This window comes from Panthera onca, chromosome B3, assembly GCF_046562875.1.
Source record: "Panthera onca isolate mPanOnc1 chromosome B3, mPanOnc1 haplotype 2, whole genome shotgun sequence".
Classification (NCBI taxonomy): domain Eukaryota; kingdom Metazoa; phylum Chordata; class Mammalia; order Carnivora; family Felidae; genus Panthera; species Panthera onca.
Window position 1 is genome coordinate 83,670,374 of NC_138344.1, and position 23,970 is coordinate 83,694,343.

The window sequence follows — 23,970 nt, forward strand, 5'->3', positions numbered from 1 at the left end:
TACAGAGGGGCACTTGTACCCCAATGTTTATAGCAGCACTCTCAACAATAGCCAAATTATGGAAAGAGCCTAAATGTCCATCAACTGATGAATGGATAAAAAAAATTGTGGTTTATATACACAATGGAGTACTACGTGGCAATGAGAAAGAACGAAATATGGCCCTTCGTAGCAACGTGGATGGAACTGGAGAGTGTGATGCTAAGTGAAATAAGCCATGCAGAGAAAGACAGATACTGTATGTTTTCACTCTTATGTGGATCCTGAGAAACGTAACAGAAACCCATGGGGGAGGGGAAGGAAAAAAAAAAAAAAAAGAGGTTAGAGTGGGAGAGAGCCAAAGCATAAGAGACTCTTAAAAACTGAGAACAAACTGAGGGTTGATGGGGGGTGGGAGGGAGGGGAGGGTGGGGGATGGGTATTGAGGAGGGCACCTTTTGGGATGAGCACTGGGTGTTGTATGGAAACCAATTTGACAATAAACTTCATATATTGAAAAATAAATAAATAAATAAACTCTCTGACAAAGAAAAAAAAAAGAAGTCAGTGGCATTAAAAAAAAAAAGGTTTCTTGGAGACTGTTCTCGATTATAAGAAGCTTAAGAAGAATAAAAGCCAAATGTAACATGGACTTTGTTGGATAGTGGTTCAAATACATAAGCTATAAAAAGACATTTTGGGGGCTCCTGGGTGGCTTAGTCAGTTAAGCACCCAACTATTTCAGCTCAAGTCATGATCCCATGGTTTGTGAGATCGAGCTCCATGTCAGCCTCTATGATGAACTTGGAACCTGTTTGGGACTGTTTCTCTCTCTGCCCCTCCCCTGCTCATACTCTCTCTCTCACACACACAATAAATTAAAAAACTTAAAAAAAAAAAAAAGACATAAAAAAAAGAAGACATTTTGGAGGGGCGCCTGAGTGGCTCAGTTGTTTAAGCAACTGACTTCAGCTCAGGTCATGATCTCACGGTTTGTGGGTTCAGGCCCCACGTCGGTCTCTGTGCTGACAGCTCGGAGCCTGGAGCCTGCTTTGGATTCTGTGTCTCCCTCTCTCTGCCCCTCCCCCACTTGTGCTCTGTCTTCTCTCTCAAAAATAAATAAAATGTAAAAAAAATAAAATAAAAAGACATTTTGGTGATAGTTGGGAAAATTCAACTATATATCAGGTATTAGATTATATTAAGAAACAATTTGTTAGGTGTGATAATAGTCTCTCTTTCTTTCATTTTTTAAAATGTTTATTTAAGAGAGAAAGAGAGAGAACATGAGCAGGGGAGGGGCAGAGAGAGATGGAGACACAGAATCCGAAGCTCTGAGCTGCCAGGAAAGAGCCCGATGTGGGGTTCAAACCCATGAACTGCAAGATCATGACCTGAGCCAAAGTCAGATGCTTAACTGACTGAGCCTCCCAGGTGCCCCAATAATGGTCTCTTTTTGATACATAGTCAGGTCCAGGCCCAAAAGGACTCAAGAAGCAGACTTAGGTGCCTGCAAGACCAAGAGTAGTCATAATATCTCTGGATTTATCTCAGCAGTGAGGAGAAAACCTCTGCTCCAAGAATATAGCTGGATAAGAAGTGGCTGCTAAGGGTCTGATGTCTAAAAGTTATAAATGGCAGGGCTGGAATTCATAAAAATTCCGGTAAGCCCAATAGTGTCTTAGAAAGCTGGTGGATATCACTGGAGTGAGGATTGTTCTGGAACCCCCAAGGATCCAATGTTATGATTGATTCTTCTAAACAAATCAATAATAAGTAGGTCATGTGCTGCCCTACTTTTCACCTGTTCTATGTCAATGTCCAGGAAGAAACAGACCCTTCCTGTTAGCATTCTTGGTAAAACTTCAGCTTCAGTCAGCTTTCTTTCACAGCTCCTTCCTCATGTCCACACAGGAAATGTGGAGATATGAAAATTAATGTAACTATTTGTAGAATTATCTTGCTCTTTCTAATTATCACCCTAATAAAATCAACCAGAAATTGGACAGCTAGGTCGCCACAGTTTGGGTGACTACCTACCTATTTCCACTGACCTTGGTCCAGGAATACTGTAGAAAGTAAGGTCCATGAGTCTTTCAGATCTCACTTCTCTCTCTTTTTTTGAAAGATTTATTATTTTTAGAGAACAAGAGAGCATGAGTGGGGGAGAAGGGCAGAGGGAGAGAGAGAGAGAATAGCTTTCCTTTAAAAAAATTTTTTAATGTTTATTTTTGAGAGAGACAGACATAGAGACAGAGACAGAGCACAAGTGGGGGAGGGTCAGAGAGAGAGGGAGACACAGAATCTAAAGCAGACTCCAGGCTCTGAGCTGTCAGCACAGAGCCCTACGCGGGGCTTGAACTCATGAGCTGTGAGATCATGACCTGAGCCGAAGTCCAAGGCTTAATTGAGCCACCCAGGTGCCCCTAGATCTCACTTCTCTTATCTCAATGTAGAGCTTGCAGCCCAGATCCTACATAACATTACTAAGTATTGGGGAAAAGAGGAAAGGAGGGAATTTATATTTACTGAGTAGCTATTATTGGCCAGGCATTAAACTATTTCACCTATGTTCAATCATTTAATTGGGGATAATATAAGGTAGTAGTTAAGAGGTCTGGCTCTAAAAACTGAAATCAGAAAGAGAGAGAGAGGGAGAGAAAGAGAGAGATAGATGTATGTGTGTGTGTGGGGGGGGGGGAAGTGGGGATATAAAACTGGCAAAATGTTAACAATTACGGAATCCAAATGGAGGGTATACAGGTAGTCTGTATGAATATCAACTTTGTAATTTTTTTGCAATTAAAGAAAAATTCCTCAAATAGTTAATGTAGTTATCATATGACCTAGCATATAACTACTAGATATATAATCAAGAAAAAGTGAAAATTTACATCTGTACACAAGAAAACTTGTAGACAAATGTTCATAGCCCTATTCATTATTCATGATAGCCAAAAAGTGGAAACCCCAAAGCCCATCAACTGATGGAGAGAGAAACAAAAGTCATCTATCCATACAATGTATTATTTTATTTGGCAGTAAAAAGGAATGGAGTTCTGATATATGCAATGACACAGATAAACTTTGAAAGAACCATGCTAAGTAAAAGAAACCAACACAGAAAAAACACATATTTTATGATTCTATTTATATCAAATGTCAGACTAGGCAAATCAGTAGAAACAGAGAGTAGATTAGTGGCTGCCTAGGGCTGTGAATAGGAAGTTGAGGTGAAGTGATTATTAATGGGTATAGGGTTTCTTTGGTAGGGGCTGGGGGATAAGAATGTTCTAAAATTAGATTGTGGTGATAGTTACATAACTGTGAATATACTAAAAACCACTGACACCTGGGTGGCTCAGTCCATTAAGCGTCAGAATTCATCTCAGGTCATGATCTCACGGTTCGTGAGTTCGAACCCTGCAACGGGCTCTGTGCTGACAGCTCAGAGCCTGGAGCCTGCTTCGTATTCTGTGTCCCCCTCTCTCTCTACCTCTCTCCCACTTGTACTCTATCTCTCGAAGATAAATAAACATTAAAAAAAAATTTAAAAACCCACTGAACTATACACTTTAATGTATGACATATGGATTATATCTCAATTAAAGCTGTTTAAAAACAAGAATGACAAATCCAGACTACCTGGGTTTGGATCCTGTCTCTACCACTTTCTTTACCACCTTCTTTGTCATGTAAATTTGGGCAAGTTATTTAACCTCTAGGCTACCACTTCTTTTTTTTTTTTTAATTTTTTTTTTTAATGTTTATTTATTTTTGAGACAGAGACAGAGCACGAACATGCAAAGGTCAGGGAGAGGGAGACACAGAATCTGAAGCAGGCTCCAGGTTCTGAGCTGTCAGCACAGAGCCTGATGCGGGGCTCGAACTCACGGACTGTGAGATCATGACCTGAGCCAAAGTCGGATGCTTAACCAACTGAGCCACCCAGGTGCCCCTAGGCTACCACTTCTGAGCTGCAAATAGAGGAGTAATAACACCACTACTAGCTTTGTTTGGAGGAATAATCTATGAGATAATCTATGTGAAGTACCCCTAGTAAATTCTCAACAAATGTTAGCTATTATGATGATGATGGATTATCCAATAACTCTAGAGTTTGGTATTATTCCCATTTTTCAGATGAGGACTCTGAGGCCCACAAAAGTTAATACTTTGCCCAAGGTCATGCACCTAACAGAAAATAGGAGAAAGCATTCTAATAATATATGACTGTAAAAGCCAGGCTCTTCCACCATGTCATTTTGCTTGCCAGAGTAGATGTATTTTTTGTGGTACAATATGCATTTATAGAAGGTGCTTTAAGAATTATGTAATTGCAGGGGTGCCTGGGTGGCTCAGTGGGCTAAGCGTCTGACTCGATTTTGACTCAGGTTGATTTCACAGTCTTGAGATCAAACCCGCGTTGGGCTCTGAGCTGAGCATGGAGCCTGCTTGGGATTCTCTCTCCCTCTCTTTCTCTGCCCACACTCTGCTCACACTCTCTCTAAATCAATCAATCAATCATGTAAAAAAAGAATTATGTATCTGCATGTGAGAAATTAATGTGCTAAATAAAACCACATGTCTAATTTTGACACAGCCTTTTATGCCAAAGTGATATTATTTATTTAATGTTCCCCAAACTGCTCTAGCTTGATCATCTGACATGAAGTGGATCAATAAGATGACAATTTGTCACTGTTAGCAAAACAAACTGACTTTCCATCTTCATGTGGTATACCTGAATGGCCCTGGGCTATTTTCACAGCCAGGCTAATGGAATTAAGCATGTATTATCTAAGTCCAGCACTGAACACTTCCCACCTTGTGTTAGGGGTATTTTTCTTCTCTTGTCAGCCCAGCTCCTTTAGGGCATTTAAGGATGCTAAACATAGAATGGATTTGCTAAATTGTTTTTGAATGAGTGAGCAAATGAAGGGAAGGATGAACAAATACATGTAAGCCACACACTTGAACAGTCACTGGCTCTAATACTGGCAATATATTATCTTATAGATTGTGTACTTCATGCTAAGGTCCAGATGGGGAGAATAAGATTTACAACTAAAGAGTTAAGGTACTCCTCATCCCAGAATTGGGCAAAAAGTCCTAATAACCCTTATTGATTAAGCTATAAATTCAGGTACCATGTATTTCCAAAAAGTACTGAAAGTTCCCATTTAATCACTTCCCTCTTTACCCCATTCTCCAAACCATACACATGTACCCAGCTGGGACTGTCCTGCTTCTTCCTTAAATTTGTAAAACAATGGCCGATGAAGGTTAACAATCTAGTGTAGAATGTACCAGAGCTGCATTTAAGTGGTACAATACAAGTGTGAAAAGCCTTCCAGTTACTGTAGGTAACCAGTCTGGCTGAATATTTAAAAGAAGTCAAAATAAATAAATAAATACCTAAATAAGTAAATAAATAAAAGAAGTCTAGCCTGCTACACCTAACTGGACCTGAGTTTACAACTTCCTGGATGGCAATTTCATACCTGGCACTCAGTGCTGTGTTTACCACATACTAAGCATTTAGTAAATGTCTGCTGCATGAGTGACTGAAATTGTCTGCTTTTCTTTGGCTCCCATTCATATTGCCCACGTTTTGTATTAGAGATCTCGTTTTTCCAGGCACAGATTTGAGTTCCACTGTGGGGACTAAAGGTGACACTTTAGATGAAAAAATAGGAGGAATATTTGAAAATCAGTCCAGTCAGAGAAAGAGGAAAGTGAAGAGATTCATAAAAGATTAGAGTTCTTTTACATAAAATATTATCTTAAGTTTTGACCTCTGTGCAGGTCAATTTAATTCTCTTTATTCTGTGGCCATGGTATGGTCCCAAACCTGTCATCTTCTATTAATGTATGCCCTTAAAGAGGGAAGGGAAGGCAAAGCAAAAAGGAAATCCAAAACCAATTTTGAAAGGGAAAAAAAATCTCTCAAAACATGGGTCCTACTAAGTAAACGTCAGTGATGTCATTTTTCATAACAAGGTAAGGCTTTAATGCAAAGACTGTGAAGATTCTGAGCCTCCCTGATAATTCCCTGACTACAGGCAAAATAAATATTCAGAGATTAAATGAGGCAGGATATACTAACTATAAAATGTGGATCCTCCACAGTTCAAATGAAAGATCATTCATTTGTTCAACAACCTTTTATTAAAAAACTTTTCGTAAATGTTTATTTTTGAGAGATGAGAGAGACAGAGACAGAGACAGAGAGACAGAGTGCAAGCAGGGGAGGGGCAGAGAGAGAGAGACACAGAATCCGAAGCAGGCTCCAGGCTCTGAGCTGTCAGCACAGAGCCCGACGCGGGGCTCAAACTCACAAACTGTGAGATCATGACCTGAGCCGAAGTCAGATTCTTAACCTACTGAGCCACTGAGGTGCCCAACAACCCTTTAATTTAAATGCTTCTGTATACCAGGAACTATTTTAGGTACTGGAGATCCAAATTAGGGCTTGGAAAGAATGTGAAGCATGGAGAATATCAGGAAATATTCAGAGGAGAAAGTTGGAAGAAATAATATTGGCAGAAACCTTCTACCAACCCTGTAACGCCCCACAGAATACTAACTAGTCTCTCTCTTCCTTGACAGATAAGTTTCTTGAAAGAAAAATCTATTCCTCTGTTAATGTACAGAATTAAGAACAAACTTTTAGAACTTTTGTGGCAATTTGACATGGCCATGACATCCAAGCCTGTCATCAGTAAATTTGTCTTGTTGAAGAGTATACATCAGTTTGTGTCATCCAACTCTCAGGGTACCTTGTACCTGGTGCAAGTGACATAGTCACACATAGCAAGACTGCAGTCAGTCCATACAGAGTGGAAATTACAGATACTGTGCTTCACCAGAGACATTTGAAAAGCACTGGTCTATACCACACTGTTTCCACTTCATCACTTCATTCGGGCTTCAAGCCATTTCAAACTGCCATCAGCCCTCCCCATGCTGCTAAAAATGCCACAGGAAATGTCACTGACCTTATGGCCAAGTGTGGTGGATTCTTTTTTGTCTTCATGATATGATAAATGACATCTCCAGCACTTTCCACCCTTTGCTTCTGTAACATTACAAAGTTGTGTTATCTCACCTCGCTGACAACACCTTCTGTCTTTCCAGGCTTCTCTTTTGCCTACTCCTTGGCCTATTTCTCTTCTCATGTTACATTCACACAGATTATTGCAGGACAATCTTACTGATGTTCCATGGTTTCGACTATATACTGTTGACTTCTAAATCTCTGTTTCCAGGGCTATAAACTTGATGGTACACTAATGTGCTTAGAAGATTTAGAAAAGCATTCAGTTTAAGTTTAAAAAGCAAGATAAACAGAGAACCAATTTTTCATTTATAATTTTTTTCAAAAATTAAATATTATTTACCCCAAGAAACCATTTTTATTCCAAATAAAATCTTATATGAATTCTAATATATGAAACAAAATAAAAACAGTTTCTTTCAAATGGTTGTGAGCCCTATCCATTTAGTCTTTTACTTTCTGGGGCTCTCAGGTAATTGCTGAACCATGGGGTTTCTTTTCTTCTTCTTCTTTTTTTTTTTTTAAAGTAGATTTCATACCCAACATGGGACTTGAATTCACAACCCTGAGATCAAGAGGTACATGCTCTACCAACTGAGCCAGCCATGCCCTTCTCATAAGGTTTCTTAACCTGGGGTCATTGGATGCCCAAGAAATCCATGGAAAGAATTCAGGGCCCATGAAAAATTACATCTTTATTTTAACCAACCACTACTTGAAATCTATTATACCTCCTTAAATTATGAATTTAGACCAAAAAAATTGTGAATATAGACCATAAACCACTATACTATCAGTAGTACTTATGGGTTCATCACCAATAGAAATCACACATTCAAGTCATGTTATGTTATTACAGATCTCAAATAATCATTTACATTCGTCACTACATATTATGGTAGTTATTATACTACCACTAGACACTGTTACATAATGTGTTACTAAAGAAGCATATACATTAAGGTATCATTTTTGAATGATATATTTTATATATATTTTAAAAATACATATATATAAATTTTTTAACGTTTATTTTTGAAAGAGAGAGAGAGAGAGAGAGATACAGAGCACGAGCGGGGGAAGGGCAGAGAGAGAGGGAGACACAGAACCCAAAGTAGGCTCCAGGCTCTGAGCTGTCAGCACAGAGCTTGACGCCGGGCTCAAACTCATGATCTGTGAGATCACGACCTGAGCCGAAGTCAGATGCTTAACCAACTGAGCCACCAGGCACCCCATATATATATATATATATAAATATATATATATTTATATATATATATATAAATTTTATTTTTTATTTATTTTTACACATTTATTCAGTGTTTTTTTTAATATGAAATTTATTGTCAAATTGGTTTCCATACAATATAAATTTTAAAACATTATTCTATGAAGGGATTCATAGAAAGGGATCGGTGGTACAGGAAGAGGTTAAGAACCCCTATAGAAACTTAAGGTTCCATGGCAATTACCCACATGGAACACAGAGCTCACAAGTAAAGTCTCTACTTTGGCCTTAGTCCTTCTTTAAAAGGATTTAATGGAAGTGGTGACAAACAGGCCCTTTTGTTCTTAATTTTAAAGAGATATTCAGTGAAGAAAGAGCCTGTTGGAACCTCATTTCAAATAATAATCCTGTATTTGAAAGGAAAATGGCTTTTTAAAAAACATTTTTCTCCAAATGTTATTTAACACTCACTTCTACAAAACCTTTTTTCTTTAGATTCTTTTTTCCTGCATTCCCTTGATGCTTATTCAATTGCTTATCACTGAACACTTACTAGTTCACAAGCCTATTTTGTCTCGCCAACTGGATTATAAAAGTGCCCTTGAGAAGTTTATTTCTCAGGATGGCCAGAATAGTGTTCTACAAATAGACACTCAATACATGTTTCCTGATGAATATAAGGCCTTTCACAGAAGTGAACTTATTTACCATAAAAGCAGTGTTAAAAATCAATATGGTTAAATAATGTTTATAAGGTGCTAAAAAAAAGGAATCTTTGACTCTGGAAAGTATTTTGTGAAAGGAGTTAAGACATATGTTTATAAATAGCTTTTACTTACGAGTAAGGATTAAAAATCTTCCTTAATGGAAAGTGATCTTGCAAATGATCTGAAAATTCCATTTTCTATCACCAGCCGAGTTGGACAGGCTTTCTCTAATGAGCAGATTATATGAATATTACTAAATTCTAAAATTTTTAACTCAGGAATTCAGCCATGGCTTATATGTGATCAAATAAGAGTTTTACAATGAAAGTTCAAGCATAGAATACAACAATAATTCCTAAAACTATAGGATATATTCCATTCCATAAAACCATGAAAATATAACCATGATTTCTAAAAACTATAGGATATATTCCATTTCAAAGATGTTATAGTAGTTTTAATTTTTTCTTATCTACTGAAACCATTGTTATATGAAAATTACTGCCAATCAGGCTTGTACATCTAAATTCAAGTAGCAGACCTATGACTTTTTAGCCAATGATTTATTTCAAAATGCTTTCATTAAAAAGGTGAATATTTTTTCTTTCCACGTTTACAAATTTCCTATTAAGTCTCTTCTGAACAAATCTGATGTTTAAATGATTTGAAATGTCAACGATACTAAAAAATATAGCTAACATTTTCCAAATAATGGTTAATGCCTTGTACCCTTCCATTTAATTCTGAAATCAATCAAGTCCTGTTAATTTTCCCACATGCCTCTTAAATACACCCATCCCAAGTGCACTTGTCAATGCCTTAATTCAGCCCTCCTAGCTGCCTCCAATTTCCTCACCTTCCCATACATTCTCAGCATGTTCATAAAATGATCAGACTTGTGTTTCAGAAAGATCATGACACTCCTCTGCTTAAAACCCCGCACTGGCTCCTCATCAGGCACAGGTTTCATGTTCATTAGCACAGTATCCCATGACCCTCAATGATCTGGCTCATACTTCCCTGTCCTGCACTTCTCTCATCACAGTGCCTCACACTAATCGGCGGTAATGAACTATTTGCAGGGCCTTTGCACAGTTTTTCTTTCTCCAGGGCCATCCTCTCATAGAGTCCTGGATAACTCTATCATCCTTCACGACCCAGCTCAAACACTACTTCTTCTATAAGGCCTTCTTGAAGCCCATCCAACTCCAAAGGTAATCATTCCCTCTTCAAATCTTGTATCACTGTACTTACCACATTGCATTGTAATTGTTTATATGCTTGTGCTCCCTGTATCACTGTAGACTTTTTGAGACATTAAAAGGTGCTTCATGTTTGTTGAACTGAACTAAATTTGATCTAATGATCTGAGTAATTGGGAAACAGAGATGGGATGTTTCCAGAATGATTCATAGTAACCAAGATGATCATGTTTCTCCACAGCAAACATAAATCTTATGTTTCTCTAATCACAGGGATTATCAGACCCTCTTGGAACAGCGCACAAAACACAAATCCTTAAATATAGATTGCTTCTGGCTTAGTGCAAAATATATATGTTTTAATCTTAATTTTAGCAGAGTACAAAGTACCTTAAAGGATGGATTATTTATACTGTGCACTAGGAATTAGTACTTATTCAATTTGATCATATGCATACCAGGAGAAAAGTAGAGTCCTGATACATTGGAAACTATTTTGTAGAATAATTCCTTTGGGGAACACTAAAAGTTATGTAAGTGGTGCCTATTATGAAACCAAAGTAGGTGGCATAAGAGATACAGGGAAATTTTGTGGCTTCAAATATTTAGGTAGACAGAACCAAGTCACAGCAAGCATATAGGTAGGTGCAACACATAATTTTCAAGATCCAAATCTGCTCCTCTGTGACTACAGCCACAACAAAGTTCTTTTTCTGGGATAAAAAAATACTAAGAAATTGCAGAAACAATAATTAATTAAGGATAAAGTCTACCCTCTTACCAGCATGTACAAACGACTTAAAACTATTTTTTTAAGTCTATTTTTGAGAGAGAGCAAGAGCACAGGTGGAGGAGGTGGGCACAGAGGAAGACACAGAATCTAAAGCAGGCTCTAGGCTCTGAGCTGTCACTACAGAGCATGACGAGGCTCAAACCCACAAACTTTGAGATCACAACCTGAGCCAAAGTCAGATACTTAACCAACTGAGCCACCCAGGCGCCCCAACTTAAAAACTAGTTTTAACTACAGATACATCCATATTACTCATAAATTCAAATACACCAATAATTTTTAAAATCAGCTCATGATTTAACTTTCTTATTTGCTCTTAACTGTATTTTGTAGACTCCACACTACACACATTATTTTTGAAATAAAAATATAATCATTTTAAAAAGTTAACTCAGAAAAATATCAATCATGTTAGACTACCCAGTTTTTAGGGTTTTCCTATGAGAATGTCATTAGTTTCTGTTTTACCTAAGGTTCATTTTTTAGAATTCTATTCATTTATTTTACATATTGCCAAGAGAAAATTTGAATGAAATAAAATATCCCAGCTCAGAGAAGAAAACTTTATTGTTGCAGTGGCAATGGCACTTTAATCCCAAAACTTTTTTCTATAGCTAAGACACAAGATGATCTAATTCAGTCAATGTTTCTTAAACATTGGTATTCAGGGATAACTATAAGGCACTTTTCTTTAGCCAGTAGATAAAAACAAAGCCAAAATAAGGAGAGAAGTACTGCTAAATCAACTTCATAACAAATTTAATTCTAATGCAATTATTCAAAGTGTACACATTACTCAATATGCAACAGTAATACAAATTGTAAATCAGCAACTTTACTTTTAAAAATTAGTGCATGCCTGGCTGGCACAGTTGGTAGACCATGCAACTCTTCATCTTGGGGTTGACTTTGAGCCCCATGTTGGGGACAGATTACTTCAAAAATTTTTTAAATCTTGAAAAAAAATCAGTTAAGCCTAAAAAACCCAGATACATTCTAAAATGTAAATAGACTGCAAATTAGGAAAACGGTTGACACCAGTTTTGTTAGTGCTTCATCCTCTTCCCCCTCATATAAAAGACTTTTGAAATGAAAACTATGTATCTATACAACTCTTCATAACACAATTATCAATAAGCAGTAATGAGTAAAAGGATTGCCACTCTTTCTCTCAATCTTTGATCCATAGCTTTTTTTTTTTTTTTTTTTTAAGATTTTATTTAGGGGCACCTGGGTGGCTGGCTCAGTTGGTTAAGCATTCAATTTCAGCTCGATCATGATCTTACAGTTCATGAGTTCAGACCCTGCGTCAGGCTCTGTGCTGACAGTTTGGAGCCTGGAGCCTGCTTCAGATTCTGTGTCACCTTCTCTCTCTGCTCCTCCCCTGCCTGAGCTCTGTCTCTCTCAAAAATAAACATTAAAAAAAATTTTTTTTTAAGAATTTTAAGTCATCTCTACACCCATCGTGGGGCTCGAACCCACAATCCCGAGATCAAGATTGCATACTCCACCAGCTGAGCCAGGCAGGCATCCCTGATCCATAGCTATTTTATACACAAAAGGTTTACACATTAATCCTCACATAAAATTCTTTTACACTTATTTCATGAAGTCTACATCTCTTTCATTATCTTTAAAAAAAAAATTTTTTTTTTTAATGTTTATTTATTTTTGAGACAGAGACAGACAGAGCATGAACGGGCGAGGGTCAGAGAGGGAGACACAGAATCCGAAGCAGGCCCCAGGCTCTGACCTGTCAGCACAGAGCCCGACGCGGGGCTCGAACCCACAGACCGTGAGATCATGACCTGAGCTGAAGTTGGACGCTTAACCAACTGAGCCACCCAGGCGCCCCCATATCTTTCTTTAAATGTTTATTTTTGGGGTGCCTGAGTGGCTCAGTTGGTTAAGTGTTTGACTTGGGCTCAGGTCATGATCTCGCAGTCTGTGGGTTTAAGCCCCATGTCGGGCTCTGTGCCGACAGCTTAGAGCCTGGAGCCTGCTTCAGATTCTGTCTTCCTCTTTCTGCCCCTCCCCCACTCATGCTCTCTCTCAAAAATAAACAAACATTACAAAATTTTAAAAACATATTTATTTTTGAGAGTTGGGGAGAGAGGCAGAGGGAGACAGAGGATCCCAGCGGATTCTGCACTAACAGCAGAGAGCCCCATGTGGGGCTCGATCCCACAAACTGTGAGATCATGACCTGAGCCGAAGTCGGGATGCTTAACCAACTGAGCCACCCAAACGCCCCTACATCTCTTTCCTGTATTATTCTTTGTATAGTATAGCAAAATTTTATGATTTCTAGAACAAAGTACTCTACTGCCATTTTTACCTTTGATAAAACTAATTATGCCTTTTTGGGAACTTTCTTTTTATCTGGTGATTTAGTTTGTTACTAATAAAAGAAAAAAGGTCCTGAGAGCTCACAGGAACACATAGGAACTATGGGCCAAATGCCCAGGAATTTTGTGATTCTCTCAGTAACTATCAACTTCCCAAAGGAAATATTTGAAATTCCACCGTTAAGAATATACAAAATGAGGAAAAAAGAGCTACAAGAAGACAGTATACCATTAACTTAAGTGCTTTTTCATTGCTGTGAGAAAATTACACGTTTGAACAAAAATCTGCCATGAATTTTCAGGTTATGTCTAAACTTTCATGTTATGCCAAATAAACTACTAAAACATTGTATATGCATAATTAATTAGCTGTCAGAGGTCAAGAGTAAATGAAAGCATATTATCTATGAAGTGCAATCAAAGGTACTTCCAAGTGAACACATCTAGGGTACATTTAAGAAAAATCTAATAAGCTAAAAAAAAAATCAACTGGCATTTTACATTTTTTAAAGATTATTTTGCTTTATCAAATGCATGTTCTCATATTCTATTGTTTCAACAATCTAAAAAAAATTGGGTCAAGAATAAGCCTTTCCTTCGCTCCAGGCTCTGAGCTGACAGCACAGAACCCAATGCGGGGTTCAAACCCACGAACCGTGAGATCATGACCTGAGCTGAAGTCGGACGTTCAACCAACTGAGCCACCTAGGCGCCTCAAGAATAAGCTTTTCTCTGAATGGGAACAAATTTATTTGTGTGCCTTTAATGATACAAGTATTTTCAAAGAGAAATATGACTTAAAAATATGACATTTAAAATAAATAAATAAATAAATAAATAAATAAATAAATGACATTTTAGACACCTTACTGGGATACAGTGATGCCTCTTTTATCTACAGCTCAGCTGTCTTATTTTACACACTTCACTCATTAAAACAAAAAAAACAAAAAACAAAAACCCGGAAACTACATCAAACCTCTTTAAATAGCCAGAAGGAATGTTAGATGGTTCATGTGCTCAGGACTTTTGCTCTCAAGCCCACAATGAGTCTATTCACTTTCTTATACACAATTCTAAACACACTGGCTTTCCAAATCTACATGAGATGGAAACCAACACTATAAGTAAAGCAAACTGTTAATAGCAAAATGCAGTATCTGAGAGTTTACAAGTAGGACGGTCAAAAGGAAAGCTAAAAAAAAAAAAAAAAAAAAAAGGCAGCATAAAAAAAATCCAAAGTTGACCTTTCTGGGGTTAATTACTTAAGAGTAATCCTATACTGGAGCACCTGGGTGGCTCAGTCAGTTGAACGTCTGACTTCGGCTCAGGTCATGATCTCACAGCTCTGTGAGTTCAAGCCCCTCATCAGGGCTGTGTTGACAGCTCGGAGCCTGGGGCCTGCTTCGGATTCTGTGTCTCCCTCTCTGCTCCTAACCCACTCACATTCTGTCTCTGTCTCTCTCAAAAATAAATAAACATTCAAAAAAAAAAAAAAAAAAGAGTAATTATATACTTCAAAAGAAACTTAGCATACTAGTACCTCATAAAATTCAAATTAACCACCTCGTCTTTAATAGTTTCTTCTATTTAAGTATTAACATTTTGATATCAGCCTATTTCTTGACAGTGTGACTACAGCTGGTTTGCTAGGGACTGTCCCAACTTAAGCCTGTTGTCCTGGCATAATTATTAATAGTTCTCACTTTTACTCTCAAAAAATTGTCCTGTTTGGGCTATGAATTTTAAGATCATCCTATCGAATGCTTTCTATGTGCTAGTAACTACTCAGGGTGCTTTCACTTATCATCAAATCCTATGACAGGGTACAATTATTACCTCCTCTTTTACATGAACTAAGGCTCTGAGAGGTTGATTTTCCTAAGGTCACTCAATTAGTAAGTGTTAAAGGCCTATATGTGAATGACCCAGGCAGTCTGATACCAAAGTTCTAGTACTGAACCACTCTAATACATAGTACTATCTCTCCTTAGAAAGATGGGTTGAGGAACAAAGGGAGGGAGATATCCAAGTTTTTGGAACAAGATTAGAGGTATGAACTTTCTGGAAAATATGTCCATACAGTCCTTATGGTTTCCACAATCCCATACATTTACAATACTGAAACATCTAAGAAAATCTTTGAAGTGTGAAATTATTTCTTTTATGAGCATAGGTTTCCTTAGGAAACAAAAATTCCAAGATTATTTTTCAAATATTGAGACGTTACTTTGAAAACATACTGAATAATTATGTCCTGCTCAAAAGAATCAGATAATCCTTTTTTTTTCCCTGAAAATTTGTGGAGTGCCTGGTTGGCTCAGTTAGTAGACCATGCGACTCTTGATCTCCGGGTTAGAGGTTCAAGCCCCATGTTGGGATTGAAGCCTATGGGTTCAAGCTCCAGGTAGAAATTACTTAAAAAAATAAAATCTTAAAAAAAATAGAGAAAGAAAATTAGTAACTCACTATATGTTACATAAATGCAGACTGAAAAGTATACTGGACTGGAATCAGATTTGCTGTCCCTTAACCTCTCCAGACTTCAGTTTCTTCATGTGTAGCAGGGAACTATGGTTAGCTGGTTAAGAGGACCTAAGGTGATTAGATAAATTTCAAGTTCTGTGGGAAATAGAAAGGACTACATAAATCTATGATATTAATAATAAATAGTCACAGGTTTTCAACAACATGGCTTATGAATTTATGACAAGTATTCCAAACCAGTATTTCTAACTTTACTTCCTCTCTTATTTTTTACTTCACAATTATTTGGGAGAAAAAATTAGTAACTGATTGGTTACATGTGAAAAAGAAAACTACACTAAAAAGATTAATAGCAGTCAACAAACATCAATTCAGAGGCTACACTTTACTACTGAAAAACAGATGCTACATATCAGCTAATTAATCCTTAAACTATGAGATTAAGTGGAATAGTTACAAAATGAAGAGGTTCAAAGACTTACAATAAATCTTATTTTTAACATGGTTATCTACTTAACCAAATTACTATGTTTAGATAGCATTTTCCAAAAACATTTCCGTATTTGATCCTCTACAATGAGGTATGATAGATTATCGTCATTCTCATGTTATGGTTAAGAAACTGAGGCTCAGAAAGATTAATTTGCCCAACTGCATTAGGATAAGAAATTGAAGTAGAGGGATGACTCCCCAATGTAAAAGGAAAAAAGCAATTTGGATATTCTAGAGCAAAAGAAAAGCCTCAGATCTCTTTATTGCCTGAGATGAGACAGAGCATTTACAAATTCGAACTGTCTGAAAAGCAATATTCGTTGGAGCTTGCTTACACATCTCTGATTGTTTTAATATTCACCAAAAAATGAATATTCATGTTTGTTTGATCTCAAACTATTATTAAATTTGCAAGCAAAAATAGGACCTATGAAGAGCGGAACCAGATTATTTTCTCAGAGTGGAAAACCTAACGAAGGGTGTTCTCAACCCTTCTATGATTGACCATTGCTGAGATTATTCCTTAATAAGGAAGCACTTAATTTTCTCCCAAAACTCACTTGCTAGATTCCATAAATTAGCTGCTATAAAAGATCTGTATCAGAAAAACTCAAACATAGTAAGAGGCTTTTCTTTCAATCTACTAAAAGCCACATTTTAGATAATGATTGAAAACAACAGCTGATGACAGCCAGTTTGGGACAAATGCCAACTGTTCCCATTTGTCCAAAAATGTTAAAATTGCTATAACACTAAGTTTTCAAAGAATACTGGTATCTGTAAATGAGAAAGTATATCAACTAAAACCCTAGTGCCTCTTTGATCTGCAACATCAGTTTTTAAAATTTTAGTGTTCTGAAGTATAAGTAAACACATCTCAACAGCTTTATATATTTTCATACATTTTATTTTTTTAAACACTTATAATTTTGCAAGCTAGCAGTAAAATATTGCCCTCAATATTTTACTAATTAGCACCGTATACCTTTTAAAGCTAACTGGAACATTGTTTCATTATAAATGATTGTAAAATAAAATCATTTCAAATGCCAAATTCGTCTCAAGTAACATGTGAACCATTAATTTTATCATTATTTTTGGCTCTATGCACAAAGATGTATTTCAAAGATGAACTCAGTTCTGTCAGTCTAACAAATCAAAGTACCACAGTTTAAAGCAATAATCTCTGAAATTATTACTATACGAGGCATATAAGAAAGTTGGTAAGTCAGCTATAAAAACAAACAGTACTATGTAACTTATTTAAAGTCCCTTATTTTTTTAGAATGAGGAAAATAATGAAAATTCTAAGAATCAGTTACATATACGGTTCAGTATATGTCAGTATTCTCATACTTTCCTTATGAGTTCAGCCTTACCAAAAAACCATCAAAATGTCCAGGATAACTCAAAAGGACAGCTGGAAGCCTGAAATAAGATAGCTCAGTGCAAAAGATCCCAAGCCATTCATATAATTTTAAATGGAAGCCTAAACATTTAAGTCCTACTTTTGTTTTCACCTTTAAAAATCTTCTAATATGGGAAAATACCTAATTGTACCCAAGTTACTAACACATTAAAAAAAAAAAAGGAAGAATTTTTGTTTCCTGTTTTCTGATAAGAGCATTCTTCAGAGCTATGGGGTTAAGTTCTAAGCCACGATTGACTGCTTACTAGCATGCCTGTTTTGCATACCAGTAGAATCAAGTCCAGTTTTGCCATTTGTGGATAACTATGACAAGATACAAAAGCATGTGTTTGCCATAAATAGCTCTGGCTAACAGCAAACTGCTCACACTGAGCAGATCAAATTCTCTATAAGGAGAGCAGTCTGGACCACAGCCAAATCTCACTACTAATACTTAAGATTGCTACATCATTTTTTTCCCCCAATTTGCAAGATGTATTAAGAAATAATAGCTGAAATGAAAGGTCCTAAACATGAGAAGTATTATTAACTTTTGAAGGACATTTTATAAATTACTTTCATCATGACCAAATATGCAGTTAAGAGCTTCCTGCTTCTACTACTCAGTTACTTAGAAACATAAACGTGAATTAAAAAATAACTACCCTAATTTATCCAGAAAACAAATCTGGTATTGAAGAATATTTATGTCAAAGTGCAAAAAATAACTTCTGATCTTCATATTAACATATAAGGAAATAAATAAACTAATGTTTATAAAAGTATCCCTCTGTAACAATATTTTCTATTTGTTGGCTTTAGGATAGAATATTTTTTAAACTCAACAAACTGGAAAATATCATGCATGAATGTTGTACAAAAAAATTCTTAAATGACCAGTGCAAAGATTAGTAATAGCTGTTTACTCTAAAAGTTGCTTCACATAACATTTTGCAAAATGTCCAAGGAAAACAAGGCAACGTTCTGTAATATGCCACAATTTTTATTGCGACGTGGCCATTTTTGTGAGGGTAGGGAGTTTGATCTCAAAAACAATGTTCCATTTAAGGCTCTTTTATACAGAAATTGCCATCATGACTGATATTCAAAATATTTTTAGTGTTGCAAAACTTACATGGTAAACATAAACTCCTACATTTATTCAGTAGTGTACACTCAATGGAAAACAAAAAGGCATTAACAGCTGTTTCTTTTAAGATATGCAGGTAACAGGAATGAATACTGAGGTACCAGGATAAGTTGATGACACCGTTAACAAAACCTAATTGGCATTCCTTTTGGGGGAGGGAGGGTGAGTTAAACTCATTACAAAAAAAGTGCTTTCAATGCATAGTGTTATATCTGTGCTGCCATGTCACAAAAATAGGCTTGCCAAGGCAGGTGAGGTGTATGAATGCTCGAGCCTCACAAAACTGCAATCAAGTGCAACTATAAATAATACTGAATAAAGTTTACCATCTGACCAGTGGATAATACTTTCAAGGCATTCAATCAGCTTACCCTTTGCAGTATTCTAAGCTATTCACATTGACAATCACTTTCATTGTAGTGCTTGCTGCAAGGGAGGCATATAACCAGTTGTTTTGGCTAAAATATGACGGGAAGGCATTCCTTGGGTTCTACATGAAAGTAACAGTATTAAACAGTCTAATGGCAATCACTGATAGGCTGCTTACATGAATGGTATTTCCTTCATTCACTGTATTGGAAGGACCCAGTGGGAAGAGAAAAAAAACAAAAACAAAAACAAAAAACACCTAACACTATTTCAATTGATTGAGCTGGAGAAATGGAAGCTCCTTAAGATCCAGATGGCACTTGACTGGCATTTTATAAGGGTTTTCCTTCAAGTGAAACTACTACGTTGCCTCCCAATTTCTCTCCAAGTGTTGAACGGTCCTTTATATCATCCAAGCCATTTACTTGCCATTCATGTTTAATACCTAAAAAGGAAAAACATGATAGCATTAAATCTTATAATAAAGAGAGAGTAATTCCTTTGCACAAAATTTTTAACGTTTGTACCTGTAAATTTCTTTTTAATGGCATCTTTAGAGCTAGCATAAATCATCTTGCTTTTTAAAGGTGCACTCTCAGGAGCCCTACAGAAAAAAAAAAAAATCGTTGAATCCCACTTAAAAGAATAACAAAGGCAAAACTGACTATGTTAATAACAATCCTTGCATTTTAAAAGTACTTTTTCTTTTGTTTTTACACACCAGAATATAAATACTAGGTCTTCTTTCTTAGACTCTTTTGTTTCGTATGTGGCATCGTACAAAGCATATCGGCAATCATTCAGAGGTAGCAACTTCACAAAAGATGTGTAGGGGTCCTCTACAGTATCACCAATGTCACCCACCAAGATCTGCTTTGCTTCCTCTACAATTATTTGTCTTTTGTCATCGCTTAAACAGAAGAGAACGGCTTTCTTTCTTTTTTTGATCTCCTCTTGTGTAGAAGATTTTCTTACTTTCATATCATTAAAAACTTTGATGACTTCATCATTCACTGTAACTCCAGAAGCCTGAAATAAAAAAAGAACAGTAATTCAGAACAAGTATTCTGGTTTTAACCAAAATTACTGTTTGCCTAGAGAGGATTCACTTTAATCTGGACACCAAAAATTGCATCCTACAGTACAAGCAGTCCAGTCAGATCTGCCACATTTTAAGTAGCAGTGTATGAGATACACCCAAAGGATTCTAGCTCATCCTGTCCCATTCATCCTTTTTAAAGGGGTTTGGAGGTTGAAGTAAATGGAAGGTAGAGGGAAAGGGACAAATACAAGCTGTTCCATCCCTGAAATGTTTCCTATTTCATTGGGTGATGTCAGAGCTTCAGGAGCAGCAGCAAAAATACCTTCTGTATTGTGTCAACTCTGCAGGCCTTAAAAAAACACTTTTGGATTTCAGTTAAAGCTTCTACTATTTTTTTTTCTTTAAAGTCATCCTAGCCAGTGCCGTTTCCTCATAAGGAAAGAGAATCAAGTGTGAACTCCAATCCGCCCACGGCTACAACATAATTGCCTCACAGCTCAAACGCCGACACTTAAAAACTAACGGAGCTAGTGTAAAAGCTTTTTACGGCGAGAAAGCATTTTTAAAAGCGTTTTCTCACCTCCTGAACTCCTCTTAGGGGTTTTATTACAGGGCACCGAGACCCTTAACCGAAAGTCTTCAGCAAGGGCTTTGAGGCGCGTACCAATTTTAGAGACGAGCGCTGAGTAAAATAAGGAAGCCCCGCGCAAACACGGCGTGCGCGGGATGAGCCCCGCGCCGCCGGCCGCCGCTCCCAGGATCCCGACCTCTCCAGAAGGCGCCTGTCCGACTTAGGCCCCGACCCCCCGACCCACGCGCGCTCCCACCTCGCCCTCAGGAATCCGAAAAGCGGCAGGGCCTGGCCTGACGACGGGCGGGTAGGCCGGCCGGGTGGCTGGAAAGAAAGCAGCGGGGCCGGACGCAGCGCAGGAGCCCCCACCTTTAAGGCCTAAATCAGGTTAAAATGGCGGCCTCACTCCCAGGGTCCTGCAAGGCCGTGCGAGGGTTTTTGCTCGACGCGTCCCCGCTCTCAGCCCCCCGGGCCGGCGCGCCCACCTTACCATAGTGTCCGCGGCTGTGGCTGCGGCGGCGGCTCCGGCTCCGGCTCTGTGGCACTGGTAGGAGGAGAGGGAGGGGCGGGCGGCCAGCGGCGAGTGCGGGGCACGCCGGGAGCTGCAGCCCGAGAGGCGGAGGCGGCGGCGGTGGCTGGGGGGCTGCAGGCGGCGGGCGGCGGGCGGGGCAGTCACGTGGATACGCCCCGGGCCGGCCCTTCCGCCTCCCGGCCCCGCCCGCGTCCTCGACCTGACCCCGGCGCGCGCGCCTTGCGGGCCTGGCCGGCCGCGCGACTGTGGCTAGGGCGCGGGGGCCTGGCAGAGCCGCCTCCGGCCCGGGCCACCACCCGTCAGCCGGCCCGGGAAGGCGCTCGGCTCCCCGAGGGGCGCTGCTCTCGGGATTGGGCGCTGGCGAGGGGAACGGTGCTCCAAGGTGTCTTTCTTTTATTCACCTGTGGTTTCCAACGAAGGGGGTAGAGTCCAGTGTTTTGAGGCATTTTGGAAAACCCACTTGAGATGCTGTGAATTGTTTCGATTTCCTTCCTCCAGTTAAAAGAGAATAAACACTAGGGGGGCGGGAGGGTTACCCCAGTTGACTTAATTACTCAGCAAAAACAAAATGATAAACAGAAGTGGAAAATCACTTTCCCCAAGTCTGTGGTTGACATAATAACAACAGGGGGAAATCGGGTAGTAACATCCCTTGGTAATATCGTTTTGTATATTAGACTCATAGGATATGGATGTATTCTCTGCTGGTAGTCTTTTCTTCATGAAGCCCCGGCTGTGACAGCTGACATCAAATAAATGGACCCAAGAGTAGAGATTCCTCCTCCTTGGCAATCACAACCTCTTCTAGCAATGCCATGTAACTGAGCCAAGACTCTTCTCTAAACCTTTTTGTTACTTACACGTGTGTCCCATTTATCAAAGAAAAAATTGTCACTTTATACTTGAGGAAAATTTTCATAAAAATTTAATGTTTCATGAGTTTATATGAAAATACTGTATTATCAGTGAAACACTTTATGTGCTTATCTGTAATGAATGTTTAATAAAGTGTTAAACTATTTGGGGTTGATTTTGTATGCTGCCTTTTCTCCTAAAGTTTGACGATTTCTTCCTAACTCCCTTCATTTGTAAAATTGGTAAACTAAATTTAAAGCTCTGATCAATAGTTAAACTTACTTTGTGAAAAAGACTTGCACTAAAAAAAGCACATTTATTTTTGCCTAAAACTGTTGGGAAGAAAATCATAAGTCCAGATACACCTTGATACAGACTAAGCCAGAAGTGCAGTGCACAGGCAAGAACTTTGGGCTGGGAGTTGGGAGACTTGGGGATTAATCTTGGCACTGCCCCTATCTTTGTAACCTTGAAGGGCTTTCTACCCAGAAGACCTCACATACTTCATCTGTAAAACAAACTCTCATTGGGGTGCCTGAGTGGCTCTGTCAGTTAAGTGGCCGACTTCAAGTCAGGTCATGATCTCACAGTCCGTGAGTTCAAGCCCCACGTCGGGCCCTGTGCTGACAGGTCAGAGCCTGGATCCTGTTTTGGATTCTGTGTCTACCTCTCTCTCTGCCCCTCCCCTGCTCGTGCTCAGTCTCATTCTATCTCTCTCTCTCTCTCAAAAATAAATAAAACATTAAAAAAATTGTTGTTTTTTTTTAAATAAAAAAAACAAACGAACTCTCATTAAATTATCCTTAAAGTCCTTTCCAGCTTTGGGGCACCTGGACGGCTCAGTTGGTTAAGTGTCTGACTCCGGCTCAGGTCATGATCTCACAGTTGGTGGGTTTGAGCCTCTCATAGGGCTCTGTGCTATCAGCACAGAAACGGCTGGGATTCTTTCTCTCCCTCATTCTCTGCCCATTCCTTGCTAGCTCCCTCTCTCTCTCAAAATAAATAAACTTAAAAAAAAAAAAAGTACTTTCCACCTTAAAATTCAGTTTCCTAGTATACCAGTGTTTCTCAGGAAATGGTGTATATATATTTCAGGATTAAGTAAGTTTAAGGACGGAAAATCATAACAAGAGGGGATTATGCCCTAGTTTGTGTGATAAATCCTTGTGTCTAAAATTTAACATACTTTAAGTGGAGCATGTTAGGCATTGCCCAGCAAATGTAGACCTAATTTTTATGTCCACAGCTTGTGTTTCTCTTTTCTTTTTTCTTTTTATTTTTTTAACATTTATTTATTTTTGAGATAGAGAGAGACAAAGCATGAACGGGGGAGGGTCAGAGAGAGGGAGACACAGAATCTGAAATAGGCTCCAGGCTCTGAGCTGTCAGCACAGAGCCCGATGCGCGGCTCGAGCTCACTGACCGTAAGATTACAACCTGAGCCGAAGTCGGCCGCTTAACCGACTGAGCCACCCAGGCGCCCCTTGTGTTTCTTTTCTTAATGGAAAGATTGACTTAGTTTAGAGACAAAATTGAGAAGAAATTTCCCATTGTCCAAGCATGAATCCCAAGCAAGTGGATAACAGCACTTCATATTTAGCTGGTACTTTATAGTTGGTGAAACTGTTGGGGAAGAAAAATTTTCCTTTGCCCTTCAAGGTCTTCTGGCTGGTCAGAAATCAGATTGACAAGAGACAGATTAACAGAGGAAAGTAAAATTTCATTTTGTACGTAAGGGGAATCCAAA

General features: G+C 38.3%; 1 protein-coding gene across 1 annotated transcript; it reads right to left on the reverse strand.

The window, feature by feature from the left end:
• Positions 1-17,181: 17,181 nt before the first annotated feature.
• On the reverse strand, positions 17,182-21,431 carry CFL2 (cofilin 2). The gene is made up of 4 exons (XM_060619492.2): positions 21,327-21,431; positions 19,945-20,252; positions 19,751-19,827; positions 17,182-19,668 (listed from the first exon to the last, which is right to left on the reverse strand). The coding sequence occupies exons 1-4, from the start codon at positions 21,327-21,329 to the stop codon at positions 19,556-19,558; spliced, it is 501 nt and encodes a 166-aa protein (XP_060475475.1). The 5' UTR covers positions 21,330-21,431; the 3' UTR covers positions 17,182-19,555.
• Positions 21,432-23,970: the final 2,539 nt, after the last annotated feature.